General features: G+C 53.3%; 1 protein-coding gene across 1 annotated transcript in view; it reads left to right on the forward strand.

The window, feature by feature from the left end:
* TMEM178B (transmembrane protein 178B) overlaps positions 1-24756 on the forward strand; it is a gene marked incomplete at both ends in the record, with an annotated part of 330511 nt that overhangs the window by 294002 nt on the left and 11753 nt on the right. The window contains one exon of the mRNA XM_080818049.1: positions 8872-9009. Within this exon, the coding sequence (XP_080674175.1) occupies positions 8872-9009 (138 nt within the window). The remainder of the gene's footprint in view (positions 1-8871; positions 9010-24756) is intronic.

Raw genomic sequence — 24756 nt, forward strand, 5'->3', positions numbered from 1 at the left:
TGGGGGGAAGGGGGAGGCTCTGAGGTCCAACGGCTGATGTTTCCACAGTACGCACTGTTAGCCAGCAAGGAGCACGGCAGGTCTCCAGCGGTCACTGTTAAAAAGAGACAAGAAGCTATTCTGGGGTGTTGTGTCTTTGAAAAGGCCGTCCTCATCAGGAAGTCTGTGGCCCGGCTGGGCATCCCCATCTCCTGTCACGTCCACATTAGGGCAGGTTGCCTCATTCTCTGGACTTTGAACATTAAAAACAGTAAAGCTCAAATCTTCTCAAGAACTGGAAATCATTAAAGCATGTGTTCCCATCATAGAAAAGAACAAACAAAATCCAAAATATCACACCCCAGGAAGTGTCGGGGGTGGTGGGTCCCGGGACCGGTGGCTGACCCGGGAGCTGGACCCCAGCCCTCAGAGGCCTCTGAGCATTCCCCATCCTTTCAGATTCCACCCAGGAAGCTCCCGAAGAGGTTGCAGACCTCTAGAGACGCTCCCTGTTAACATCTGGTGTGTTCTTCCTTGCGCCGTCCACGTGCTCGATGCCCATGCGCCGGCACCGTGGGGGGTCGTCAGGAGTAAGTGCGCCCGTGTTATCAACTGTCCCTTGTCATTGACATTTGTCAGAAGCATCGTAAGAACCAAATCATGTTCCATTACGTTCTCCTGAATGTTAAGTTGTCTTCTGGGGTCTGAGGTGGCACCGAATCTGGAATGGTCTGAGGCCTGGAAAGGGCCTGGGCAGACCGAGGCCCTCTCCCAGACCTGCCTCTTCCCGGCTGGTGACCTTGGTCTCTGGGTCACTGGCTGAAATTCCGTTTGTCTCACTTTCTAAGTCTAGAAAATGAGAACAGTAATGTCTGCTTGACAGAGCCCTTCAGAGGCTTCCTGGACAAGTCTGTGTAAATTAACCAACACTATGATGGCCCGTAGTCAATACACAGTAAAGGTTCGTGCCTGTTTATCTTCCCTTCCCTCGGCTTTTCAGAGTTTTTTGCCATCAGCCCATTCTCCAGCACCCGCTGCATTTTTCTGGAACGATAGCACCCTATAAGGTACCTACGTGTGTTAAAGCTCGCATCTTCTCATTGCTCGGTGGGGACTTTCCAGGGACATATGCTTGCCAAGCCACGATGATTTCTGCACGGTGCGCTCAGAGCAGCTGCCCGTGACACATGATCCAGAGGAGACGTGGGAGCGTCTCAAGATGGAATAGTGGATTGCACTGGTCTAGCTCCTCACTCCCAGTAGGCAGGCCCCCGGGGAACAGAGGGTGAGGGGCTGAGCTGGGGGTGGGGTGTCCCCGGGTGTATCTGGTTGGCTAAGTTGAGTTTCCTTTTCGTCCTTCCTGTGCACGGTTCCTGCTGTTGGTGTAGCAATGGGGCTACAGGGAGAAGGGAGTCCGGTGAGTCCGTGCTTCTCACTGCCGGGCTTTTCTTCCCTTCTTCCTTCTCTCCGGGCACTTGGTTTAGCTGCTGACCTACTCAACAGGCGAGTACGCATTTTGCAACCTCTCTTCTGTTGTTTTGACAATGGGTGTGATCTGTCTATGGCGGCATCACTAATATCCCTATTGATGGCAGCTCTCGAAGCCAGAGGTAGGGATGAGGAGGGGGAAGCGCAAGTCTGTCTTCTGACCTAGAAACCACTTTTTGGTTCCATTGCAACCATCTTCCCCTCCCCCCATCTCTTCCTGACCTGGGGGGAGGGGTGGGGCAGAAAGGTCTGTTGGGTTCACACTCTGTGGGGTATCTTGTGTCATTAAACTTTGAGGTAAGGAGCCCCACGCCGCATGGCTCTATGTGATCTGGAACCCGGGCCTCCGGTGATGTTTTGTTTGTATACAATAAAGCACTATATTGGATTGGTACATGATAGGTACCCCTGGCTTGTAAAAATAAAATCAGATGAGAGGCGAGAGAAATGGGTTTCAAGTCACCGTGACATTTGCGTCCCTGCAGGGTGTCGAATCGGGCAGGCGCACCCCCCTCGCCCTGCTTTATGCTGTACTGCCACACAGTTTTAGTCACTGCGGCAAGGGTGGGGTGGTGAGCTCACTTAGCAAACATTTGCTGAGCACCTGCTTCTGCCAGGCCATGTGCCAGGGATGGCAAAGACAAAAAAACCCAGACCTGACTGCAGCCCTGAACATGCTTGCATCTCCGGGAGGGAGGGAGACATGAGGGGTTACATGCAGATAGGTGAGAAGGGCTAGAGGAGACCGAGTACCGGACACCAGCGTCTGCTCACGTGCCCGGTAGCCTCCCACAGGCTGACTCTGTAGGGATACCTTTAAGGGCGATGAGAAGCTTGTCAGGCAGAGCAGGTGGGCAGAGAGCTCAGTGCCCTCGAGGAAAGGGCGGGGGGGGGGGGTGGTCTCCGTCCACCAGGACCAGATCCTGGGGGCCTTGGAGAGAGATGGAGGCATGGGGGTGGGGGGAAAGGCAGAGGACAGTTCTGAAGGAACTTCCGGGGAACAAAGCAAGTCAGACAGCCCTAAGAGCTCTTTTGTTTTCACATAAAAACGACTTTTTAAATACGGCTACATTATGCTGAACCGACTTATGCTCTAGAAGGCTAGAGGCAACATCTCCCATTAGCTACTTCTCTGTTTCAGTTTAAGGAACGATCACAGTAGCCCTGGCAGTGAGTCTGCTCCTTCCTCTCCCTTCGAGTCTGCGCAGAGCTTAGTGCGAGAGCGCGGGGCTCTGACAGCCTCTGGGGTCACCAGCACCTCCGCTGTGAGCTGGGCAGCCTCCAGCGGCTCGTCCCCAGAGGAGAGGAAGCAGCAACACTCCGGAGTGAATGTCTCAGTCTCAATGAATAGAAAGATCAAGCCTTCGTGCCAGCTTCTCGAGGTACCTGGAGGCGTAAGGACGGACTCTAGAAGGCTCTTCCTCTGGGTATCCGATCTTTAATTAGGGGCTAACCCTGACCTGTTACTCAGCCCTTTTTATGCTACGGACAGCAGATGGGAAAATGTGAAAAAGAGAGTGGCCCTAAGTGACTTCCATTTCCATGAGTACTTCTGTAGCTCTAGTTTTGTCCTAGGGACTGTTGTAAGCAGTATAGACGTATTAACCGACTTAATCCTCTTAATAACCTTCGAAGCAAGTACTGTCCTAACCCTCCGCCCACAAGTGCAGAGACCGAGATCCAGAGAGGTCGGCTAACTTGCTCAAGGTCACACAGCCAGTACGAGGCAGGGCCATACTTTGAACCAGGCAGCGCGGGTCCAAGAATCTGGGCTTCTACCCCCAACAGTCAAATCTCTATACGGTCCCCCCGATCCAGACCCCCCCGCTTGCTTCAGACGTGGTTGCCGTGCAGTAATTGGGTCCTGGAATATTCCTTCTCATTTGAACCCGTTTGCCCTGAGTTCATCCCATGGCTGGCATGTTCCTGGCAACTCTATTTCTTACTTCCCAGACTGATCCCTCGGGGGCAAAAGCACTTGAGTCCTGGCCTCGCCATTTTGTTCTCCCTTCCAGTTCCTGGGATCTTGAACTGCAAGGGATTGATGGACTCGTGAATGAATGTCCAACTCCCGGGGCAGCCCACGCTCTTCCGCCCTCGGGGCCTGGGTGATATGCTCCTGTCTCACAGAGTGAGAACTTGCGGCAAACAAGGCTAACCCAGACAGTGCCCTGTGTGGCCAGCGAGAACCGTGGCCTTGCTGCTCACTCCATACCCTTGACTCTGGGGCTATTAATACGGCGACTTCCCCCCATCTCCACTGGGTACCATCTCAGGATGGTCTAACACGTCGTTACCCTCACTGGTTTTTGTGGGGCTTGGGTTTTTTGTTTTTTTTTCTCTTTTTTTTGGATGAGAGAAAAAATTACAATCATCATCATTTTTCTTTGCAAGGTCTTTAAAGAGCAAATAGAAAGATATTCAGAGCCCATATATATTTTCCTTCTCTAAGTGGTATTTATTTAAATGCAGATACCCTGGTTTCCCGTGTAGAGTCGCAAGCAATACCTTTCCATTTAAATGTTAATAGGACCGTAAACTTCAAAATCAAAATTTTCTGTGAGGGAGAACGGCTTTTTCTGGTTCTATTTAGTGGTTCCCCTTGCCTTTCCTCCTCCACCCTCCCTCATTATCCAGCCGCCTTTGCGCACCATTTCCACTGTGCTGAACTAAATGCTTTTCCTAAAAAGTTGAGAATGCACCTTTCTCGTTTCAAAACTTAGAATGTTAATCGTCTGGGTCCTGGAATACAGATGACGGGCTCCAACCCAAAAGGGTTCATGAGAAGATTTTTCTCTATCTCAGCTCTATCCCGGGCTCTTTCTAAGGGGATTTTTCTTAGGTCGACCCTGCATGGTATTCTAACAAGGTTTCAGATAGATGAGTTGGATTTTCTTTCTTCTCTAAAAAGGCAGGAAGAAATGGGGAATGAGATGGAAGGTGCATAAGTTCCTGGGTGCAGAGCCCTGCCGTGGGCGCGGTGAGCAGTCACAGAGGGAACCAGGCGGTCTCTTACCCCCGAGGAGAGGAAGTAGGCACACAGGGCAGTGCGGATGGGCAGGAATGGGGGCTGTCATTGGCACCGGGCCTGTCCACAGGCAGAGTGACACGCGGGATTCACTCAAGTGCAAACGGAAAACAACAAAGAGTTCAAGACAATGGAAACCACGTGTATTGCCTTTCAGCTCAGGTACAGTGAGCATCATTTCCTTTGCAAGGATCTCCCACGAGCATGTGAGATCCAGCTTCTTCTTCCCCTTCTTTTCTGTTCCCTTCGTTTTCTCATTATTTTTATCCCATTACACTGTGTGGGTTTTGTAAGCCTCCTTACATCTTTCCTTAGGAACATGATAGCGCTGGTAATACATAAATTAGAATCGATTTTATAGTATCAATTTCAGTGACTTTGACTCTATTTTAAGGGGTTAGTTTTGTTCTCCAGATGTTTTCAATAGACTCCTGTTCTGATTTCATGGACACAAAATACATTTTGTGTCTTGCCTCTCTGGGAATATTAATAATAACTTTGAATTATTGCCTCTTCTCTCTGCGGCTTGTTTCCTCAAGTTCTTTGGCCCCCCGTTACAGGCACTGGGTTGTCAGGGGGCGGGGCCAGATGCTGGGAAGGGCTGAATGGGGGGGGGTTGTCTATGGGACGCTCTACTGCAGAATGGTGGGAGGGGCTGCCTGTGGGACTCCCCCAGTGCTGGGTGCCTAGGTCTTTCCTCTCGTGCTGGTCATCGCTGGAAAGACTTCTCCTGGTTCCCAGGCTGGACGTCAGAGGCCAGGCAGCCAGCTTCCACTCGGGGGCTAGGGTCCCAAGGACAAGCCTTCAAGATTCTGTATGTGAACGGTCACTTAATGAACTACGGGGAATGAGCCTCGCTGAGCTTGTCAACCGCCAGTGCTAGGTGCCCCCCTCTACCCGCACTGGGGAGTCCCCCAGCATTGTGGAGTGGATGAGGGGATCTAGTTCCATCCCAGACAGCCGCCACCACATCCCGGATGCTCCTCCCCTCTGGGTAACTAACAGCCTGATCCAGAGGAACCGGCAGCTGCCGGGTCGCGAGCCTCCGGGCCACAGGGCGGTTGGTTTGCTGCTCGCCTGCCACCCACCGCGTCTAGTTTGGCTTTAGCCAAGCTCACTGTCCACCAGCTTTGCCGCTTCCGGTCCTGGGTTGTTCCCTGTCCTGTTTGCCCATCCTTGTGAATGCCTGTCCTTGAAAAAAAAAAAAAATCTCATAACAATTGTCCTCGGTGTATTTGGGAGGAAGAAATGCTCAATACATTCGTTCAATCTCCATGACAACCCAGTGGGTCCTTAACTGCGTTATTAATTTTATTTTCCCACACAACTCACTCTCCCTTTATGTCACTGGTTTGTCGATAAGTTGTTTAACTTCTTTGGATCTTGCTTTCCTTGTCCAGAAAATAGGACTATTTCTTGTCCTGTGTCCCTTGCAAGCTGTTGCTGCAGCTGCCTTAATTACTACAGAAGTCTGAGGACAAAACACCCAACCACGCGTGCATCACCCTGCAAAGTCGTAACAGGGTGACGGCAAAAGGCCTCCTGGTCAGTGAAAATATTTGGGTCTGACCCCTGGTCTTCATCCTGCTTTCCAGGTCAACAACTTAGCCCGGCCCTCAGCTTTTGCTGGCAGAGCGCCCCTAATCTGTGCTCGAGGGGCCACAGCCCCTCTCAGACCTGGGACACAGGTGACAGTTCCCTCTCTCAGAACTTTTGCAAGAGAAACTACCTTCTTCATGTCCCTACCTTTCTGCCTTTTCCTCGAAGCCCAAGACTTGGCTTCCTTCTTGCAACCATGATGGCCTTTCCGCGTCCTCCGATGGCATTTCCTTTTCCAGTCCAGCCCTGTTTGTCCATTCCAGGCCCAAGGGGACACACCTTATGGGACACATTGTCCACTTAATCCCCCAGGTAGTACCTTTGGTCCCGTGGATGGGCAGAGCCTGAGGACCAGGAAGGCTTCCCATGAGCAAGGCCAGGTGTGGCAGCAGGGTCGGGGTCGGGGGGCACGCGGGGAGGCGGTGCAGGGAGGGGTGCTTTGCGGCTTCAGCAGTGTTGTCTGTCTCCAGTATTGCCAAAGTGGCCAAGACGTTAGAAGCCCCTCATGCACCAAAAAGGAAACCGGTGGTCTCACAGGGGCCTAGGACAAAATTTCCTGATCTGTTGAAGGGGGATGTGAACCTACTTTACTCCAAACATACCCGGACCTCTCCTTCCCCACTCTCACCGTCTCCTTGCCCTTGACTGCAGCGGAGAGTGGACGAAGCGTTTCCAGGGATCAGCCCAAACGGACTCACGCGTCAAGGCGGGGTTTCTTCTCCACCAGGGAGGCAGCTCGGGCCTGGCTCCCTCGAAGGACTGTGGGTGGCCGTGAAGGAAGAAGGGCTGAGCAGGTGGCAGCAGAAGGAGCCAGGTGGGGCCACGGGGGCCGGCATGACCATGGCAGTCAGCTCCCAGGATAAGGGCCTGTGCACCTGGCCACACGGCCAGGCCTCCTCCTTTCAAGCTGGCCGTGGGCTCCTGAGCAGGGAAGCCAGGGGCCGGCCCGGAAGTGCGGCGCACGTCCGAGCGCCGGGATGGAGCGGCGCCTGTCCCAAGCTTCCTCCAACACATCGGAGGTCGTTGTCGCTTTCCCTGCCGTGTGGCATGATAATTAGGCAGCTCTGGCAGTTCCTGGAGGCGACTATAATGGGCGTTGCTTCTACCTGGCTGGGGCGGGCATTCCAGGCTGGGGAGGGGAGGACCGAGGAGAACAGCTAGAGCAGAAAGCTGGATGGATTCTGTGGATGCAGTCCGTGGCAGGAATCCGTGGATGGATTTCTGCCTCCGCCACAGGGTCCTGTCCTGCTTCCCATCCAGGCTGTTCTCCTTTGTCCCTCCCTCCCTATACCCCAGCCAGTTCCTCAGGTTGTGACTGTCGGGGACAGGGGTAGGGGCGGCTCCCAGCATCTCATCTTCTGTGGCAGGTCAGGGGAGAAGGCTGAGGCTTCTCTAGTCTGACTGTGCCAGGCTCTGTCATGGCTCCCAGGGGGGGTGACTGGAGTGGGAGAGGGACAGAGGGGATGGGACACCCTCATGGTGTGATGATGGTGTGCAGAAACCGGGCACTTTGCGGGGGATGCAAGATGATTGACCTGTGTCTCCCTGGGGAGTGGATGTAGTTTGTTCTCGGGTGCCTTCCCCTACACCCTCACTATCCCTCCCTCTTTGAGAGAGGGGAGTGCCCATGGGGTCCTTCAGGCTGCGCTGGCAACCCCCTGGGTGCAGAGGCTGGGCAGGTGGTTTCCTCCTATTTGGCCCCATTGCCGGGACTGGGGCTGGCGGATGGGCTCCACACGGACCAAAGAGATGGACAGGGAGCTGCAGGCCGGTGGGCGCTGGGACAGGGTGGAGGGAGTCAAGGACGAGCAGCTACGGTGTTATTCAGAAGGAGGTTGGAAGGCTGGATGCCAGGGAGGGCATGGGAGGCGGGTGGGGGCACGTACTGGAGGGCAGTGCAGAGAATCAAGGGCAAGGTGCTGAGGGAGAGAGGCTGAGCTGTGTGAGCAGCTGTGCCTTCTCCCTTCCACTGAAAATACTGCCTCTCCAGACAGCTCTTCTTCTGACCGTACCCACATTGGCTTTGTCCGGCGGAGTCAGTGAGGTGTGGAATGGGAAAAAGCCAGACCTAGAATGCTGAGCTGACCTGTGTCCTGGGAGCAGAAGAGGCCTGCCCAGGGGCTCCGTGTGAGAGCAGGTCGTGTGGCTCCCCAGCCTGCAGCCCCACATACAGGGAAAGCTGAGCCCCTGGGAGCTGGCTCGGAGGGGAAGGAACAAGACACCAGCAGCAGCTTCCTCCTCACTGGACCTCCTGGGGACCCCAGTCAACCCTGGAGGGAAGGGAGGGGGCTCCCGACAGGTGCAGCCAGCCCCCCAAGACCCCACCCTCCGCCCCAGGAGAGGTGGGTGATGACACAGGGACAACCAGGAGCCATACAGATCTGGGCTCGATACCCTGTTCTGCCACTTGCCACCTGTATGCCTATCAGCAGTTCAATCCATTTTCAAATAGGGATAAAGACAGTGCCCGTCCCCCTCCAACGGCTGAGCCAGATGCTCAGGAAGGACAGTGCTACACCTGGCACCAAGAAATGACAGCAATGATGATGACGATCTCTCCCTGTGCTTATGAACGCAGCTGTCCTGGCCCGCTTTCTGCACCCAAGGATAGCTACACCCGGGGGCTCTCTCCTCTACAAAGGGAGCTGGGTGATGCAAACCTGTCTGAGTAGCGTAGGTTGCCTTCCTACTCCCCACTTCTGCCCAGGGCCAGGATGCACCTTGACCCCGAGGTCTAGGTTCTGGAGCTAACCGCTGTGCCCCCTGCTTCCCCACAGATCTGCGCAGGATGACAGCTGGCTTCATGGGCATGGCGGTGGCCATCATCCTCTTCGGCTGGATCATCGGCGTGCTGGGCTGCTGCTGGGACCGGGGCCTTATGCAGTATGTGGCGGGGCTTCTCTTCCTCATGGGAGGTAAGGCCGCGGGCTCGGGGGACTCTTGGGGGGCAAAGGTCCTTGCTACGGGGGTTCTGGGAGAACGGCTAGGGGACACTCGTTCATTCATCAGACATGTTTTTGAGTTCCTCGTAGCTCTCTGTCACTGTGCCAGCTTCTGGGGTTGCAGAGGCTAATAAGATCTGGTCCTTCACTCTCGGGAGTCCGGCTGCCTGGTATGGGAAAGATGGTGTGGCCGTGGCACAGAGAGAGGATCAGACCCAGCAAAAGCACGAACTCAGAAAGTGGGAAGCTGGGCAGTTTTCTTTTCAAAAACTTATCCTCACCCTTGATGTATGGGTCCTCAGGGCTGCTGCCGTTTCGAAGTAAGGCGGTCTCAGGGTGGTAGGCAGGGCTGGACCTTCTCTCATGTCTGTCTCCCTTACTGTCTGCCAGTGTCACGGCCATGAACTGCTCCAGGGTCCCTATACAGGGTTATAGGTACAGAGAACTGTGTGGCTGGGCAGGAACAGGTTCCAGCCCACGGGAAGTCAAGTTGGTCAACGCTCTGTGTGTGCCTCTCTTCCCTGCGGTCTCGGCCAGAGCTTCAGCTCACCGTTGGGTCTGCTCCACAAGGAGAAGTGGGTTGATGCACCGCGGGGAGCTGGGTGGCGGGGAGCTGGGCTTGGACAGCGGGAATCGGTCGTACTTATGGGAAGAAAGGAAAGCGAGCCTTCCACCTGGAAACAATGTCCATTAGACTTCAGGCGCCGTGTGCTTATGGCCAGCTCAGGTCCCCTTTGTGAAGTGTCTGGGCAGAGATGGGAGGCAGAGGGGTGGGCCAGCCCGAGGAACGGCAGCCTCTGTCCCTCCGGGTGTACGAAGGGACGTCTGAGGGCCAGTGAGCCGGCGGCTGGGAGAATTGTCTTGGGGCTGGCCGGTTTGCCCTCATACCCTGACGCACAGCCGTCATGGGCCCGAGACTAGACGAGGCTTCCCAGGCTGACCGAGCCCTCCTCCCCAGGGAGTCAGATGTCCCTCGCCTGCGGTCATGAGGGAGCGAGGGGGGCTCTCTGGTGGCCCCTACAGCCCTCTTTCTGGCCTCCCTCAGACACAGGCCCACAAGACCTGCCCATCCTTTGTCCGTGGCCCATGTCCTCAGTAAAGCCAGGCTTGAGCTGGGCCCTGACCTCTGCACTCGACTTAAGGCAACGGTGGGGACCTTTCTGTTTCCACCTTCCAGTCAAAGTCTCCCTCAGACCCTGAAAGGCAAAAAGATAAGAGTGGAATGGCCCTGTTTGTGCCGAGCATTCCCTCTAAGACACTTTCGGAGATACAGAGACAGGCTCCCGTCAACGGGCTTTTCTGAGGCTCTAGGAAGGTCTCCCAGGAATCGCAGAAAAGCTGAGCAAACAGGCCTTGGGCAGAGCCGGAATCTTCGAGCTCTGGGAGCTGACACGCTTTCATCCCCGCCCTCTCGAGGTGTTTGCAGCTCCCCGCACGCGCGGCCCTCTCTCCGGGCCCCGAGCAAGGCTCACAGCCTGCCTGGGTGTTAAGTGTCCGGGACCTTTTGACCCCGACAGCTTCCTTCTGGGTGGCTCAAGTCCCCTTCCAGAGAGACTGAGGAAGAATGTGATCAGCCCATTGGTCCTCTCTGGCCGGATCACACACCATCGGGCAGGCCGTAAGCGGGCCAGAGCAGAGTGACAGTGGCTGGGCCCACAGCTGTGGCGGGGGGGGGGGGGGGGCGGGAGGAGGGGGCAGGGCTGGTGGTAGTGGTGGTGGTCAGGGGCCGTCTTGCTCACCTGGGACGGTGGGTGGGACTCTCTCGGGGGGTGGCGGAGGGGAGGGGGACTCTGGGGCTGAGGGTCTGAAAGCTTTGATTGATTCGGGATCGGAGGCCCCCACCCTTCGGGCTGCGTGAGTGGGTGCCTGGCTCCCCTATCCCTTCCTTCATGCTTCTCAGTCACCGCACACAGCCCGGTCACCGGAGGAGCTCTTAGAAATACTGATGTGAGCTGGGCCCTCGCCCCAGAGCGATCCTAGCAGGACTTCTGGGGTGATCGTCCGGAGCAAGAAGGGGCTGAGAGCCCGTGGAACAGCTGAACCGTAACGTTCTCTCCAGTGGTAAAATGTTAGTCTTCTAGGGGTGAACCAGTTGGCCAAGGCCTTTCGTGATTTGCTTGCTTTCTTCCCTCCGCTCTCCCACCTCGTAGGACTGTTTCTCCAAGCCCCCCCGCCGTGCAGCAAGAGATAGGCAAGCGCCGGTAAGAGGGCTTCGGTGATTACTATGCAGAAGTCCCCGAGCCCTGGTTCCTGAGGGGCTCAGCGAAATCTGCTTTCTAGGACATGCACTGTATTTTTTTTTTCTTAATGGCAAAATCAAAGTTCATGATAAAATGTTAGCATCAAGAAAAGCTTTGGAGAAGTTGCTGTTCTAAGAGCTGTTTCTTGCTGCTTGGGGCACTGTCCTGGTTGGAGTTAACCCCCTCCGTCCACCGTGAAGCTTTGTTACCTGTGTCCATAAGTGGAGTTCTGTCCTCCGAACAGAGGCTAGGGAGACAAGAGGTGTCCACATCCATCATGGCACCGTCAGGCCAGGCTCTAGCAGGAGGGGATCAAGGACGAAGCCACAAAGGGCTGATCTCTCGAACAGGGGTCTTTTTGGGAAGCTGAACCCCCGAAGGGTGGGAGAACACTTTCTTCCTCCTCAAGTTCATATCCTTTCCAATGAGGCCAGATACAGCCATGGGAGTAGTGCCCAGACCAGGTGCCCTCTGCTGACCCCGTGAATTGGGCTCACTTAGCTGCAGAGAGAGCTGACTCAGAAGCTGTCTTTCCCCCATGCCTGCTCAGCAGAGGGAGCCACTGAGAGGCCCAGGGGTCAACCCTGAAGGGATGCTTTGACCTCTAGAACCCCACGTGTCAGCACCGAACCCTCCCAGAACCTGACCAGTCCTTGACCTTTAGAAGTGAACCTTCTAGGGTTGGCCTGTTCCCATGCTCAGCATGTCCGCCACCAGCAACAGCCACCTCATGCCTAAGGCAAAGCATCATTTATACTACAGGTATTTATGGCAAAATGGGACAAAAAGGCCTCAGAGCCCAAGCTTTCGCCCAGATTGGCATTCCAGGCACCTGCACCCGGGCACAGACTGGGGCCCAAAGGATTAGACCTAAGCTTCCAGAACAGCTGGGGGGACCCACCGTGGCAGGGGCCCGGGGCTGGCCAGGCAAGGGCATGGCAAGAAGATGGGAGGCTATGCAAGCATGAAAAAGGTAAATTTGGAGTCCAGAGTCCAAGGATGGAATTTCACTTGCCACTGGTTGAATTTCACCAGGGCCAACACACAAAACCAAACACAAACCAGCAGAATGCTATGAACAGCCTCTTCTCTGTTCCACCGTGAAGGACGGCCCGCGCCGTGCACCACTCTGGTCCAGATTTAACCAGTGCCCAGGCCGAACAGGGTACGCTGTACCCTTGTGACATGACTAGCAACAGATTGTTTGATTAGCCGCCTTACACGGGGTGGCTTTGCTGGGCCAGGAGGCTGGGGGTGGTGGTGGGGGAGCCCGTTTCCCCCCTGGCAGGGCCTCCGGGAGCCAAGCTAGCCCAGACTGGCGCGGCACCAGCTGGGTGCAGGCAAGTGCCAGAGATTAGCATCTGGATGAGTCATTTCGGCACTCAGCAGGGCAGGAACGGATGACATGGGGGAGAGACAGTGCAGGATCGGGGGTGGGTGTGGAGCACGGGACCGCTGTGGTTACTTGTAGTTCTCTTGCTGGGGAACCTCCGAGCCCCCGCACGGATGCAGATCCTCAAGCTGAGTGTGAACGGCCGACCGCCGCCACTCCCCGCCGCCCACGCTCCTGGGGGACACCCATGACCTCTGCCACCACCCGGGTCACAGCTGACCCGGAGCCCCCTGTTTAGACGCCCCGACTGACTCCACTCCGGCACCCAGCCATCCGTCCTTCACAGTTAACGTATTTTTTTAACAACCGTAAGTGAGATAGGTCGCTCAACTGCTACCAGCCCTCCAGAGGCTTCTAGTAAGAGCACAGGTAAAACCCAAATTCTTTACCCTTTTTTTAGAGGCTGTCTTAGCCAGCTTGGGCTGCTATGACAAAATACCAGAGATCGGATGGCTTATAAGCAGCAGAAATGTATTTCTCCCCATTCCGGACGGGAAGTCTGAGCTCAGTACATGGGCTTGTGCAGCGTCTGGTGGGGGCTGCTCTCTGATGCTTTTATGAGGCCCTAACCCTAACCCTAACCGCTGATCCCAGTCACGAGGGCACCATCCTTGTGACTTAATCACCTCCTAAGGGCCCCTCTTCCTAAAACTGTCACCTTGGGGGTTAGAATCTCAGTACATGGGTCCTAGGCGTACCCAAACCCTCTGTCCTTAGTGGCATCACTGTGTAACCCGGCTCTTGCTACCCGCGCCACCCCCACCCCCCCCCCCCGCCTTGCTCTGCTGTCCTGACCCTGACATCCCTCCAACCACGCCGGCCACCCTTCCCACCTAGAGCGCACAAACCTTCCTGGCAAGGCCCTGGAGCCGGCTGTGCCTTTGTCCATAGGGCTCTCCCCCACAGGCCTCCTCTCGGGCTCCCTCCTCAGACTCACTCCCGCTTACAAGTCACCCCGAGAGAGGGCTTCCTGGACCACCCAAATCCATGAAGGCCCCCCATCACTCTCTACATCTTAATTAATTCAACCTGGTACAGCACACTCACCGCTTTCTGAAATGTGTGTTGTGTTTTGGTTTAGGTTTGTTTTTTTTTTTTTAAGCAGCTTAATTAAAGCTAATATTTATTATCTCACAGTTTCCATGGATCAGAATTCCAGACATAGCCTAACTGGGGTCTCTGCTCAAGGTCTCACAAAACGGCAGTCAAGCTGTCAGCCAGGGCTGGGGTCCCCTCCAAGCCTGGGGTCCTCTTCCAGGGTCACGATGTGGTCGGTGGTGTTCCGTTCCCTGCTCGCTGCACTCACGGAAGCTTGCATGTTTGGGGTCAGCAGGAGAGAGCCCCCGACTTCTTTCATCTCTGACCTTCAGATCTGCTTCTTTTTTTTTTTTTAAATCTATTTTTTAGATTTATAATTTTAGATTTACAGAAAAATGGAGCAGGTAGTACAGAGAGTTCCCTTGTTACCCTCTGCCCCTGCCCACAGGTTTCCCTCTCCTCAACATCTTCCGTTAACAGAGTCTGTGACAATTAATGAATCAATATTGATAGATTCTTAACACATGTGCATAGTTTTTCCGGTTCTCCTAGTTGATACCTGACATCCAGTGTTCTCTCTGTTCCACGCTCCTGTCCAAGATTGCACATACATCTAGTTGTCCTGTCCCCTGAGGCTCTGTGCGGCTATGGCCACTTCTCAGACTGTCCTTGTTTTTAATGACCTCCTCAGTTTTGAGGAGCACTGCTCGTCCATACTGCAGGATGCCCCTCTCCTGGACCTTGCCCGATTTCTTTTCTCATGATTAGGCTGGGTAGTGGGGTTGGGGAGGAAAACTGCTCAGGTAAAGTGTTATTTCGTCACACTGTGTTGGGGCACGTCCTGTCCACCTGTGGAGGAGGCTGTCCCTGATCACCTGGCTGAAACGGTGTGTGGGGCTTCTCTCCTGCAGAGTTACTCCGTTTTCCCTGACTCCATAATGTTCCCTGTGGAGGGATGTCACCAGGCACAGCACACGCCTGAGGGATGGGGACTTTGTCCTTCAGGATGGAGGATCTGCATAAGTTATTTGGAATTCTTCTGCAAGGGAGATTTGTCTCTTTCCCCTATTTATTAATTTATCTGATCATTTATTTATGTCAGTGTGGACTCGTGGCTATTTATTTTTTATTTTGGGTTATAATCCAATACTAGATTTGTTTTTTTACTCCAGTCCCAGCTTTGACCATGGGGTGCTCTGTCAGGTGGCCCTGTGCCCCTCTGACCTATTCTTATCCATGTGGACTTTGGGTTCTTGTTGCTGTTGTTATCTTTGGTTTGGTGTGTTTTGTTTTTGTTTTTGAGCTCTTGCTACTTTCTGACATCACAAGGGGCGCCAGTCTCCTCTTTTGTATTTCCTGCCATTTCTCCAAAGAGCCCTGGTTTTTATTGGAGAAGGGTGTATAGACACCAAAATCCGGGCACTAGGTGTTTCAGTGTCGTTAATATTCTGTACTTGTTCAGTGCCTCTCTACCCCCACTTAGATGTAAGCTCCATGAGCTCCAGAGGTGTCCCCCTAGTCAGGAACAGTGTCTGAACCCTCAAACACCTGTTGAATGCATGCATTGCAAACGTGAACTACGTGTCATAGAAGGTATTTTGTTTTGTCTCGATGGAACAGGTATCAAGAAAGTACCCTACCTTATCTTCTGTCCCTGGCCTGATCTTCTCCCCTTCAGTGGGATTCCTTATCCTCTTTCTCTCTTTATTTGAACAGTCCTAGGGTCTGTGTACTTCTGGTAGAAAATGTCTCAAATTGCCTTTGGAAGAAGGGTATGCATCACACAAGAATTCATGAAGACCTCCATCTTTAACAGGAGTTTAAGAGTGTTAGAAGTGGAAGGGACCTTAGAGACCATCCAGTTTGATGTCCCTATGTCTCCAGATCAGAGAGTGTGTCAGTTGTCCCAGGCCCTCCAGCTAGTGAGTGGCAGCCCTGGGGACAGAGCTGGCCTGTGACAGCAGCTCCTCCTGCCTCCTGGGCGTTCAGCTCTCCGGGCCACAGGCATATCTTCCCACACTGGCATGCCTCCAGTCTGTGCTCCTGGGCTGTTGCCAGGCCCAGAATTTCACTCCATTCCCTTTCCCCTCTTCCCTTCTCAAAGCACAAAGAGGCAGACGAAGGAGATCGTGGCCGGAATTGAGGGCACAGGTGGTAATGGGAAAAAGAAATCATTAAAAGTCCTTTTCCTCCCACCTGTGACCAGTGTGGCCTTTTCTCCCTTCCCAGTCAGGCAGGGGGAGTGAAGAGAAAGTCCTGAAGGAGCTTGAGCTATCAGATTGAGTGATTGCTGTGATTTGCAGACCGGTGATGCCAGATGTCGCCCCCTCCACCGGGCTCACCGGAGAGCAGCTCAGCTGTGCTCCGAACCTCCTGATACCCCTCTTCTGATGCACAGAAACCCTGACAAAGGCCCAGCCATTCCGAGAATGTATAAGCCCAAAATGGAAAGTCTGAGGCAATAGGCGTTGGTCTGGGGGACTCTTTCCGTTAGGCAGTGAAGTGATTTTAGGGATGCCCACCAAGCGGAATAAGATCTAGGGTTGCCTTCAGCCTCTCCCCACGGTCACTCCTACCGCCAGCACTACTTACAAGCACAGCTAGGACTGCATTTCTATCTGTCCTGGAGGCACCGTGCCTTCCACTTCATGACTGTGGTCATTACTTCGTGATTCATGGGTAAGAAGAGGGAGCCCACGTAAGTGAGATATTCTGAGTTGGAGGAGAGGATAAATCAGTAACTCAGTGACTTACCACAGTGCAAAGCTTATAAAACCCTCAGTAAATGGTAGCTGTTACTGATATATTTATGCCCTAAGTAAGTCTCTTCTAGCAGGCAGAGAAGTTTCTATAACTTACCGTGACCAAACAAGGGCATAAAACCCATCTATTGACCCTGCTGAACTGCTCTTATAGGTTCGTGGGAGATTTCACTAGAACATCCCAACTCTCCTCTTGGCTTTTTGTTAAACAACCTTTCTTGCAAAACCCCGAGCAGAGATTCAGAAAGAACTTCATACCCTGGAATATTCCTGTCTCGCCTCTCCGAAGGTGCTTGTTTGAATATTTATTAGCATTGGAAAATTACATTAAAAACAAAGACATTTGGGAGAGGAGACACATTGCCAGGAGGACTGAGAAGCAACATGCACCCTTCCCTAATGTGGGACGAGGGGCCGGGTCAGTCACGCCAGCAAGCCAGACCGCCGGAAGGCTTCGTTTTCACCTGCAGAGCTGGAGCTCATCGAAAGGAGTTGAGCCCTTTCCGCCCTTCAGGACCTGCCTCCATTACAGATTTGCACTTTAGAGGAGAAGAGGAAGCAGCCTTGGTCCGGGACACCCAAATCTTGTCAGTGAGGGCTGTCTCCCAGTGCCTGTAACTTGCCCACCCAACGCTCAGCAAAGCCACAGTGCTGCATGCTCCCCAGAACAGGGGTGGAGGGGGTGCTCTGTCACTAAATGTCCAGAGGGAAATGCTAAGACAGAAAGCAGACCCTACAAGGAGGTGGAGAGGAGGGTGGATGGGCCACGAGTCACCCTCCATTCCTTGCCACCTCACTGGAGCTTGACGTCCTCGTTCAGGAGCTAGAATCCTCCAACTAAAAGGGGGAGTTACGGTTTTACCGCTAAGAGCTAGTCCAGGACCAAAGGAGCCGTGTGACTCAAAGTTACTTAACTACCTTGTATACACTCCTTCAATTTTCTCATCTACAAAGAGGACTAATAATAGTACCTTCCAGAAATATGGTTGTGAGAATTATAGAGTTAACTCATGTGAAGGGCTTAGGACAATGCTTAGCATTGTTCTCAAGAAAGTTTTAGGTATTATTTCAGCTTCTTCTTTGTGAAAGCAACCATCTTCAGTGACACTCCGCTCTCAGCAGCCCCAAACCATCGCTAGCAACACCACGCCAAGACCTTGTCACGGGATGAGAAAGATAAAGTTGCTTGAGCAGATCAGGTCTCTCTGGCTAATCACCACCCTCCTTATCCATTCATTCAATAACTCGTCATTGCTTATCAAGCGCCAGACACTGTTGAAGCACTTGGGCTAGAGTGGGGAAGAGGCCAGAGTGCTCACGAAGCTTACACTCTTGTTGGCGCGACAGATAAGCGACAAATAACCCAGTACCGTAAACACCTGATACGCTGCCAGTGACGGGAGCTGTGGAGAAGAAAGCTGGAGGGGCGGTAGAGAGTGATGGGGCACTGCCACACGTGAGGGGCAGTGGGTAGGCAGAAGGCCTCGCGGGTGGCCACAGCTGAACAGAGCCTTCCCCTGAAGGCTTGCATTGAGTAGAAGTCTTCCTGGGAAGACCTCGCAGGATCAGTCCTTGGAAAAGGAACAGCGGGCACAAGGGACCTGGGACGGGAATGAGCCTATGGGTTCTGGGGAAATTGAGCAAGAGGACAGGAACAGAATAACTTGGAGATATTTCGCAAAACAGAGCATCCATAAGACCTTGGAGACCATGATGAGGGTTTGACTGACTGAGGTGAGGTGGCCTCGTCTCTCGCCCTGGCCTCCTTCTATCTATTTCACAGATTGCCCTGGGGTTCTTGCCTGGGTGATCGCTCGATAGGCTGTGGCATTCGCTCATCAGTGATCTGGCTTCCTTCTGGGGTGCTGGGAGCTGGAGCTTCTTCTGCTTCCCATGGCAGTTCCTACGAGTGGGGGCCTGGTCCCTGTGCCCCAGCGTGGCCGGGTCAGGTCGGGGGACTGTCACGTGCCCCTGAGAATGGTGCATTGCCGCACACCCGGGAGCATCCTTCCCCTCCTGCCAGGACCAGCTACGTCGTTTGTGGGGCCCAATGCAAGATGAGAACCTGGGACCCCTTCTTTAAACATTAAGACTTTCAAGATGGTGACAGCAGCGCATGAGAGCAGGCACACATGCTTCATGCCCGTGAAGCCAGCTCTGCCTCCATCACGCACACGCTTTGATCCCAGGCCGTGGCAACCTCTCACTGTGGGGGCTCCGGAGGGCCTGAGAAATCAGGTCTTCCCTCTTTCTGCTCCCCATTCCTCTTTGCCCTAACTTGGGCCTAGTCTGCTGTGCTTAAAATCACCCCTTGTCCCTGATGACCAAGTAATGGCATAGACATGCATTCCCCTTTCCTTAGCTCAAAAGCGGATGCCCCCAACATTGCCCACGTGACCTGCGAACAAGACAAAGCTGAGTTTGTTGCTTACTGCAGTCGGGGAGAACAGCCCCTTGCAAAACTGGCAGGGTCCCAGAGCAGGACCGTAAGATCCAGGTCGACGGAGAATTAGAAATGTGCTTTCAGGCCTTTATTTCAGTGCAGGTGTTTGATTGAGATTGGTTGAGAATACTGATGCTGTCTAGGATTGAAGGAAACAGCAGGATTTGGGGAAATCTTCGAGCACACACTTTCGATGTTTTCGGTGCAAGCTGATGGATCTTTTGTGAAGCTCCTGTAATGAACAACCAAAACCACTCAACACAGGCAGGACGGACCTAGAAGTGTAAGGAGACAAGGGAAAAGCAGAGCTGGGTCCCTCCAGACGCTAAGGCATGGTTTTGGGTCAGTGTCTAGGCCGAGTGTGGGCTGGGTGACTGGAGTCTCGGGATGAGTGGGTCTCCACAGCCTGGTGCCTTCCTGGCTTGCCTGCCTCTGCCAGCACAGATGTGTCTGAATTTTCCAGGGAATAGAGTCGAGAGTCAGGCCAGGACCCTGTCTTTCCTGGGGTAGAAATAACATCGCTGTACCGAACTGGGGTCCTTGCTTGGAGACAGTGGATTATTGGCAAGGGTGGGATGGGGGAAGGGCAGGCAGGAGAAGAGAGAGCGCGCAGGCGCCTGAAAGGCCATCTCCATTACTGGGGGTGGGGGGGGCGTGGGGGGGGTGGGGAAGGGTTGTTGAGAAAGAACAGATTTCTCCAACAGCCTTTTCAGTGGAAACAGACCCAGAATGTGATAGTGACTTCACAGTGCTTGATTGCCATGGAAACTGAGGTAATTTCTAAAGCAGCTTCAAAAGCTTCCGTCCCTCTGGCTCTTCTAGGATGTTCTTATAGAGGTGTGCAAGCTTCAGAGAAAGGGAACTTGTCAGGCAAGCCTCTGGCTCTTGAAATGAGTCATAAATCAAAGAAAAATGCTCGTTCCTGAAATAAACGGAGAGACCCCTACTAGTGGGTATAAAAGCGGCTCCTGGGGAAACAAAATGGAGAAGTAGCTATAAATGAGCAGGAATTTCCTCTCTCCTGCCCTGGGGGGCTAAGGACAGGTGAGAAGTGGCCTCAGAAATAGCCAAACCCGAGGAAGGGAGGCGGGGAGCTCTCCCCCACCACAAAGCATCTTATCACCCTCACTACTTAGGTGACTGAGATGCAGATGTGAACACAACAGTTAGGGCCCCTGCTCCCTCTGGGCACCCGAAAGCTGGCTTCAACTGGCCTGAGTTGTCGAGCTGGGGAGCAGGGCCAGGCCACCCCCACAGCGTACAGGCAGGACACCTCCAAGCCCAGGGCAGCACACCTGTGCCTCACTGCCGTGATGCTGGGGGTGGGCAGGAGCTTGGCACCGGGAGAGCTGAATGAGGGGCTGGTGACAGCCTTGAAGGCCTGGTGGGTTCCAGTGGGAGAATGATTCCGGGAAGACCCTAAAGCATTACTCTGGAGAAGGCTTATAAAGATGGGCCCAGAGAGGTAAAGGAATTCTGCTCTGGGGGACATACCTTTTCAACCTAACAGACCTCGGGCTTTGGGGACAGGTGAGTAATGGTGTGTGTGCATTTTTATCCCCCAGTATAAAATGGAGAACGAGTGCCTGTGAAGCTGTTCTATCTCCTTCACATTCTAAAGATCTCCTGATTTCAAATATACTTTCCTATTATCAGATCATGTCTCATACCACGAGTCTTGATTTGGAAAAAACTCTCTATCTATAGAAGCCATCAGAAGATTAAGGATATCCAAGATGTGTCTGTGAAAGAGGCCCGCCCGTCGCCACTCCAGGATACCATTAGATCCGACTCAGTGCACATTAGTCACTAAAGACACAACCAGTGCCCACTCAGTCGAAGAGAAAACCCAGTGCCTTGGAGTTGCTCACTGTCTCCCAGAAGAATCAGACCCCCAGGGGCGCCTGGGTAGCTCAGTGGGTTAAGCCTCTGACTTCAGCTCAGGTCGTGATTCCAGGGTCCTGGGATCGAGCCCCGCATCGGGCTCTCTGCTCAGCGGGGAGCCTGCTTCCCCCTCCCTCTCTCTCTGCCTGCCTCTCTGCCTACGTGTGATCTCTGTCTATCAAATAAATAAATAAAATCTTAAAAAAAAAAAAAAAAGAATCAGACCCCTAGACCCATTAGTGTGGTAAAAGAGCAGCTTTCCTTTTAAGGACTGATACCTTGAATAGGCAAAAGAATGCAAACAAAAGAATTCTGGGTCTGAGTTTTCAGCAGGAAAGAGGACAGAAAGGGGATCCGTTGTGACTTGGGTAACAGTTCAGAGACCTCCAAAGGAGGGGAAAGGTGCCCCGTGGACCTTCGAACCCCCTGTAGGAGGCCCGCCCCCATGGGAGAGGGGAGCGGGAGAGGAGGCTCACAGTTGGGACCTTCTGTGCTGTATCCGTGGTGGGTGTTGTTCACACATCAACGCTTTCATCCTCCCCTCAGCCCTCATTTTGTAGAACACGAGCTAGGCCCAGGGAACCACAAAACAAGCAGTTATGTAAACGCGCCCCAAGCCTACATTTACGCCCAGACCAGACCGGTCCTCCTCACCCCCCACGGGGTAAGGGGCAGCAGGTGTTCGTTTGGGAAGCAGGGCAAGAGGCAGAGGGGTAGAGGGGCCAAGAAGGGAGTCACTTCTGCTACCAGAGTGTCAACAGTAGCAGTAAGTCCAGACGTGGTGGAGGTCAGGCACGAGCTGCCTTCTAGGATTGTGCGAAGCCCTCACTGAGAAGTGAGCCGTGCGCAGCGCTGTCTGGCATGTCATGAGCCTTTCCTGCGTGTTTGTTCCTCTGCTCAGTTTGTCACTGGCTCTTACCTTCTCTGTGGTTCCCAGCCCTTGCTGCCAAGTTCACCGTCACGTGGTTCCCAGACCCAGGATTCCGACTCCAGTCTATTTGACTCCGAAGCCCAGGTCTGTGCTAATCATGCGGTGCTCTCTCCCCAATAAAAATAAAGTTGTGGACGTATTTATGAACCTCGAGCCACTCATGACCTGATCCGGTGAGAGACGACCCCACTCAGACCTTACATCATGGGGGATGAAGACTGTTTGTTCCTGGGGGTGGCAGAAGAGAGAAGGCTGCTTCTGTTGAAGGGAGGTTCCCCAGAGAAATAGGAAAATGAGCGTCTTTGGCTAAAAGCCTTACCTTTTCGTGGGCTCTAGACAGGAAGACAAAGCTTGGGGTTCAGGGAACAAAAAGAATAATCTTAATACTTCTATAGCCCCGCCACCAGCCCCCATGTCTTGACGTCTGGTGTCTGTTCCCACCACGTCTCAGAAGCTCCTTTCTTGCGGACCTACTTCCTCCTGGCTGTTCCGCCTGTCGCCTGGCCTCGAGCCAACGCTTCCCGACCTCGCATGGATTTACCTGTTTCTCAGACTCTCATCTCTTGTCTTCCGTGACAGCATGCTCATGATTGTGCCTTTCTTCTGTGCCTTTTCTGTTTCCTTTGCTCTTTGCTTTATCTGCAAATGTGGCCTTCGATGCTCTTTTTTCCTTTCTCCCTGCAAACATGTCTCCTTGTCACCAGTATCTACTCTCACAGTGACAGTGACCTCTGCGTGGATGAGTCTGGAACGGCTTTGGAATGGCCTTTTCTGAGCTCTAGCCTCATGTTTTTAACTGTTCTCTGGAGCCACAAACATGCCGTGAACTAGACTCGTGCTTTCTCGGTAGATGGTACGTGTCTGCTTTATGTTTATGGCGTCCGTGCGAGGCACTGGTTTCCTGTGGGTGCCTGACAAATGTCAGCTTCTGTCCTTTCCCGTCTCCCCATGAAATGAGCTGCTTTTCTTGCCTTCCTCAGCACAGGAGTCTGCCAGTCACCTCTGAGTCATTGTTCACTTCTCCAGTGTCACCCATAGCTTAGCCAACGGTCAGCGTCTGCCAATATCTCCGTTGCCGTATTCTTTGTGGCTCTCTCACTCATGTCCATGCCCTGAGCGCCGCTGGGGCCCTGAGTACGACACTAGTGTTGGCCAGTCATTTAGCCCTGGGTGGATATCTGTGTCTCCAAACTCTGAGCCCCCATTTTCTCCTAGAACTGAGGGAGTGCTGCCTACCCCATCTGGTTTTTGCGTGGATAGAATGAAAGGATTCGCAGGAAAAGCATCCAGCAGAGGATACATATCACATAGATGTTCCTCTCCTGACTTTCCACTTAATTCAACCTTTACACCGTTCTGTCTTTCTAAAACACACCTCCTGCCATGTCATTTCTTTGATGAAAATATTCTGGGGTTCCATGTGGCTTATCGAGTAAAGGTCAGTGTCGCCAGCCTGGAGTTTGACTTGGGCCACAGTCTCACCCCGGACTCACCTCCAGCCACATGTCGTGTGCCCCCCACACACCACCTGCCGTTGCCTGCCTCTGGGCCACCCTGCTCGGCCTGACGAAGGCCTCTGCTTCCTCAAGCCTCAGCATCTTCTAGAAACCTTTTGAACCAGCTTAACTAAAACCAGACTCTGCCTCTGAACGCAGACATCGCTTTGTACCATCTTGATGGCACTTAACCTCCTTGCGAATATCTCCTGGAGCAGAACTTGAGATCATTTCCTATGTCCCCTCTGGTAGCAGGGGGGCCTCTTCCTTGCCGGCTCCTGCGGGGGTCAGTTTGCCCCCTCTTTATTTTAAACCTTATTATGGTTTCTGGTAACCTCGACTTACTGGACTTGGGTCTTTTCTGCCAAAGTAACATAAATTAAAGTCAGGACCCTCTTCCTCTCACAGTCTTCCAAATATTTGAAGACTGCTGTATACTACTTCTTAATTATCTGCTCTACAGACTTAAGTGCAACTCACTACACATTGATTGAGTGCCTACTGCATGCTAGGCATGGTGCTAGCGCCCAGGGTACACAGATAAACATGCCCCTGTCCTTAAGGGCCACCCGGGCAGTGGTGGAGGCAGAGCGGTGGGTGCCATGACGGGGCTGTGGGTGCCCAAAGAAAGAGGACCTTTCTGAGCCAGGAACTGTGGCGCAGCCTCAGGGGAGGCTAGAGATTGAGGCTAAAGGAAGAATCAAGTCAACGTGACCTTACTGTTGCCCTCAACGGGCTTTTACGCCATCAGTCATCTGAACCTGCACCGAGACCAAGAGTTGGCCACTATCTAGAAGCAATACGCCAAGACTTTCTTTACTCGTTCTGGTTTAGGATTTCACATGCCATTCATAATTTCCATTTTTATATTCTTCTGTGTAACTAAATTCTGTCGTAAATGAAGCAATAAAGAGTCCTTTTTATCTAAGAAAAAATGCTTAAGCAGCTTTATGTGGAGGTAAAATGTAAACCTAGTATGCTATTTGACCCCCTAATTTTGGTCCTGCGTAGGGAGGAATGGGAGTAGCTGTGTCCTTCCCACTGCTCTCCCTAACAAAACCTAGGAACTTAAAGATTCCACCATACTTCCAGGATACAGTATAGTTCAGGAAAATACCCCCTGTGGCTTAGCTCGCAACATTGTCAGACAAGTTCAATTGTCATCACGTTTCCAGAAGCCTGTGGGTCCAGTTTCTAACAGTGCCCGAGTTAGCATGGCCAAGGGTGCGTTGGACAGTTCTCTCCTGATCTCAGCATTCCCATCAAGGCCTGTAAAGCTGGAAACCTCTCTCTCCAGGAGGACACGCCACCTTTGAAGACTCCATTTCCCAAGGGAGAAGAGGGGACTGACTTCTCTGGTGAGGTTGGCCAAGAGGCTGAGCTCATGGGGCTTCACACCATTTGGGTCCTCTGCCCTCTCTGCTTCTCCACACGGGCAGCCTTCCCAGGTTGAGGCGTCAGGGTCAGGCTGGCGTCAGGAGGCCTGTTTGTCTTTCTTTTCTGGGCCCACCAGTGTGAGTCAACATTTGAGGG

Source organism: Martes martes (genome assembly GCF_963455335.1).
Source record: "Martes martes genome assembly, chromosome: 11".
Taxonomy (NCBI): domain Eukaryota; kingdom Metazoa; phylum Chordata; class Mammalia; order Carnivora; family Mustelidae; genus Martes; species Martes martes.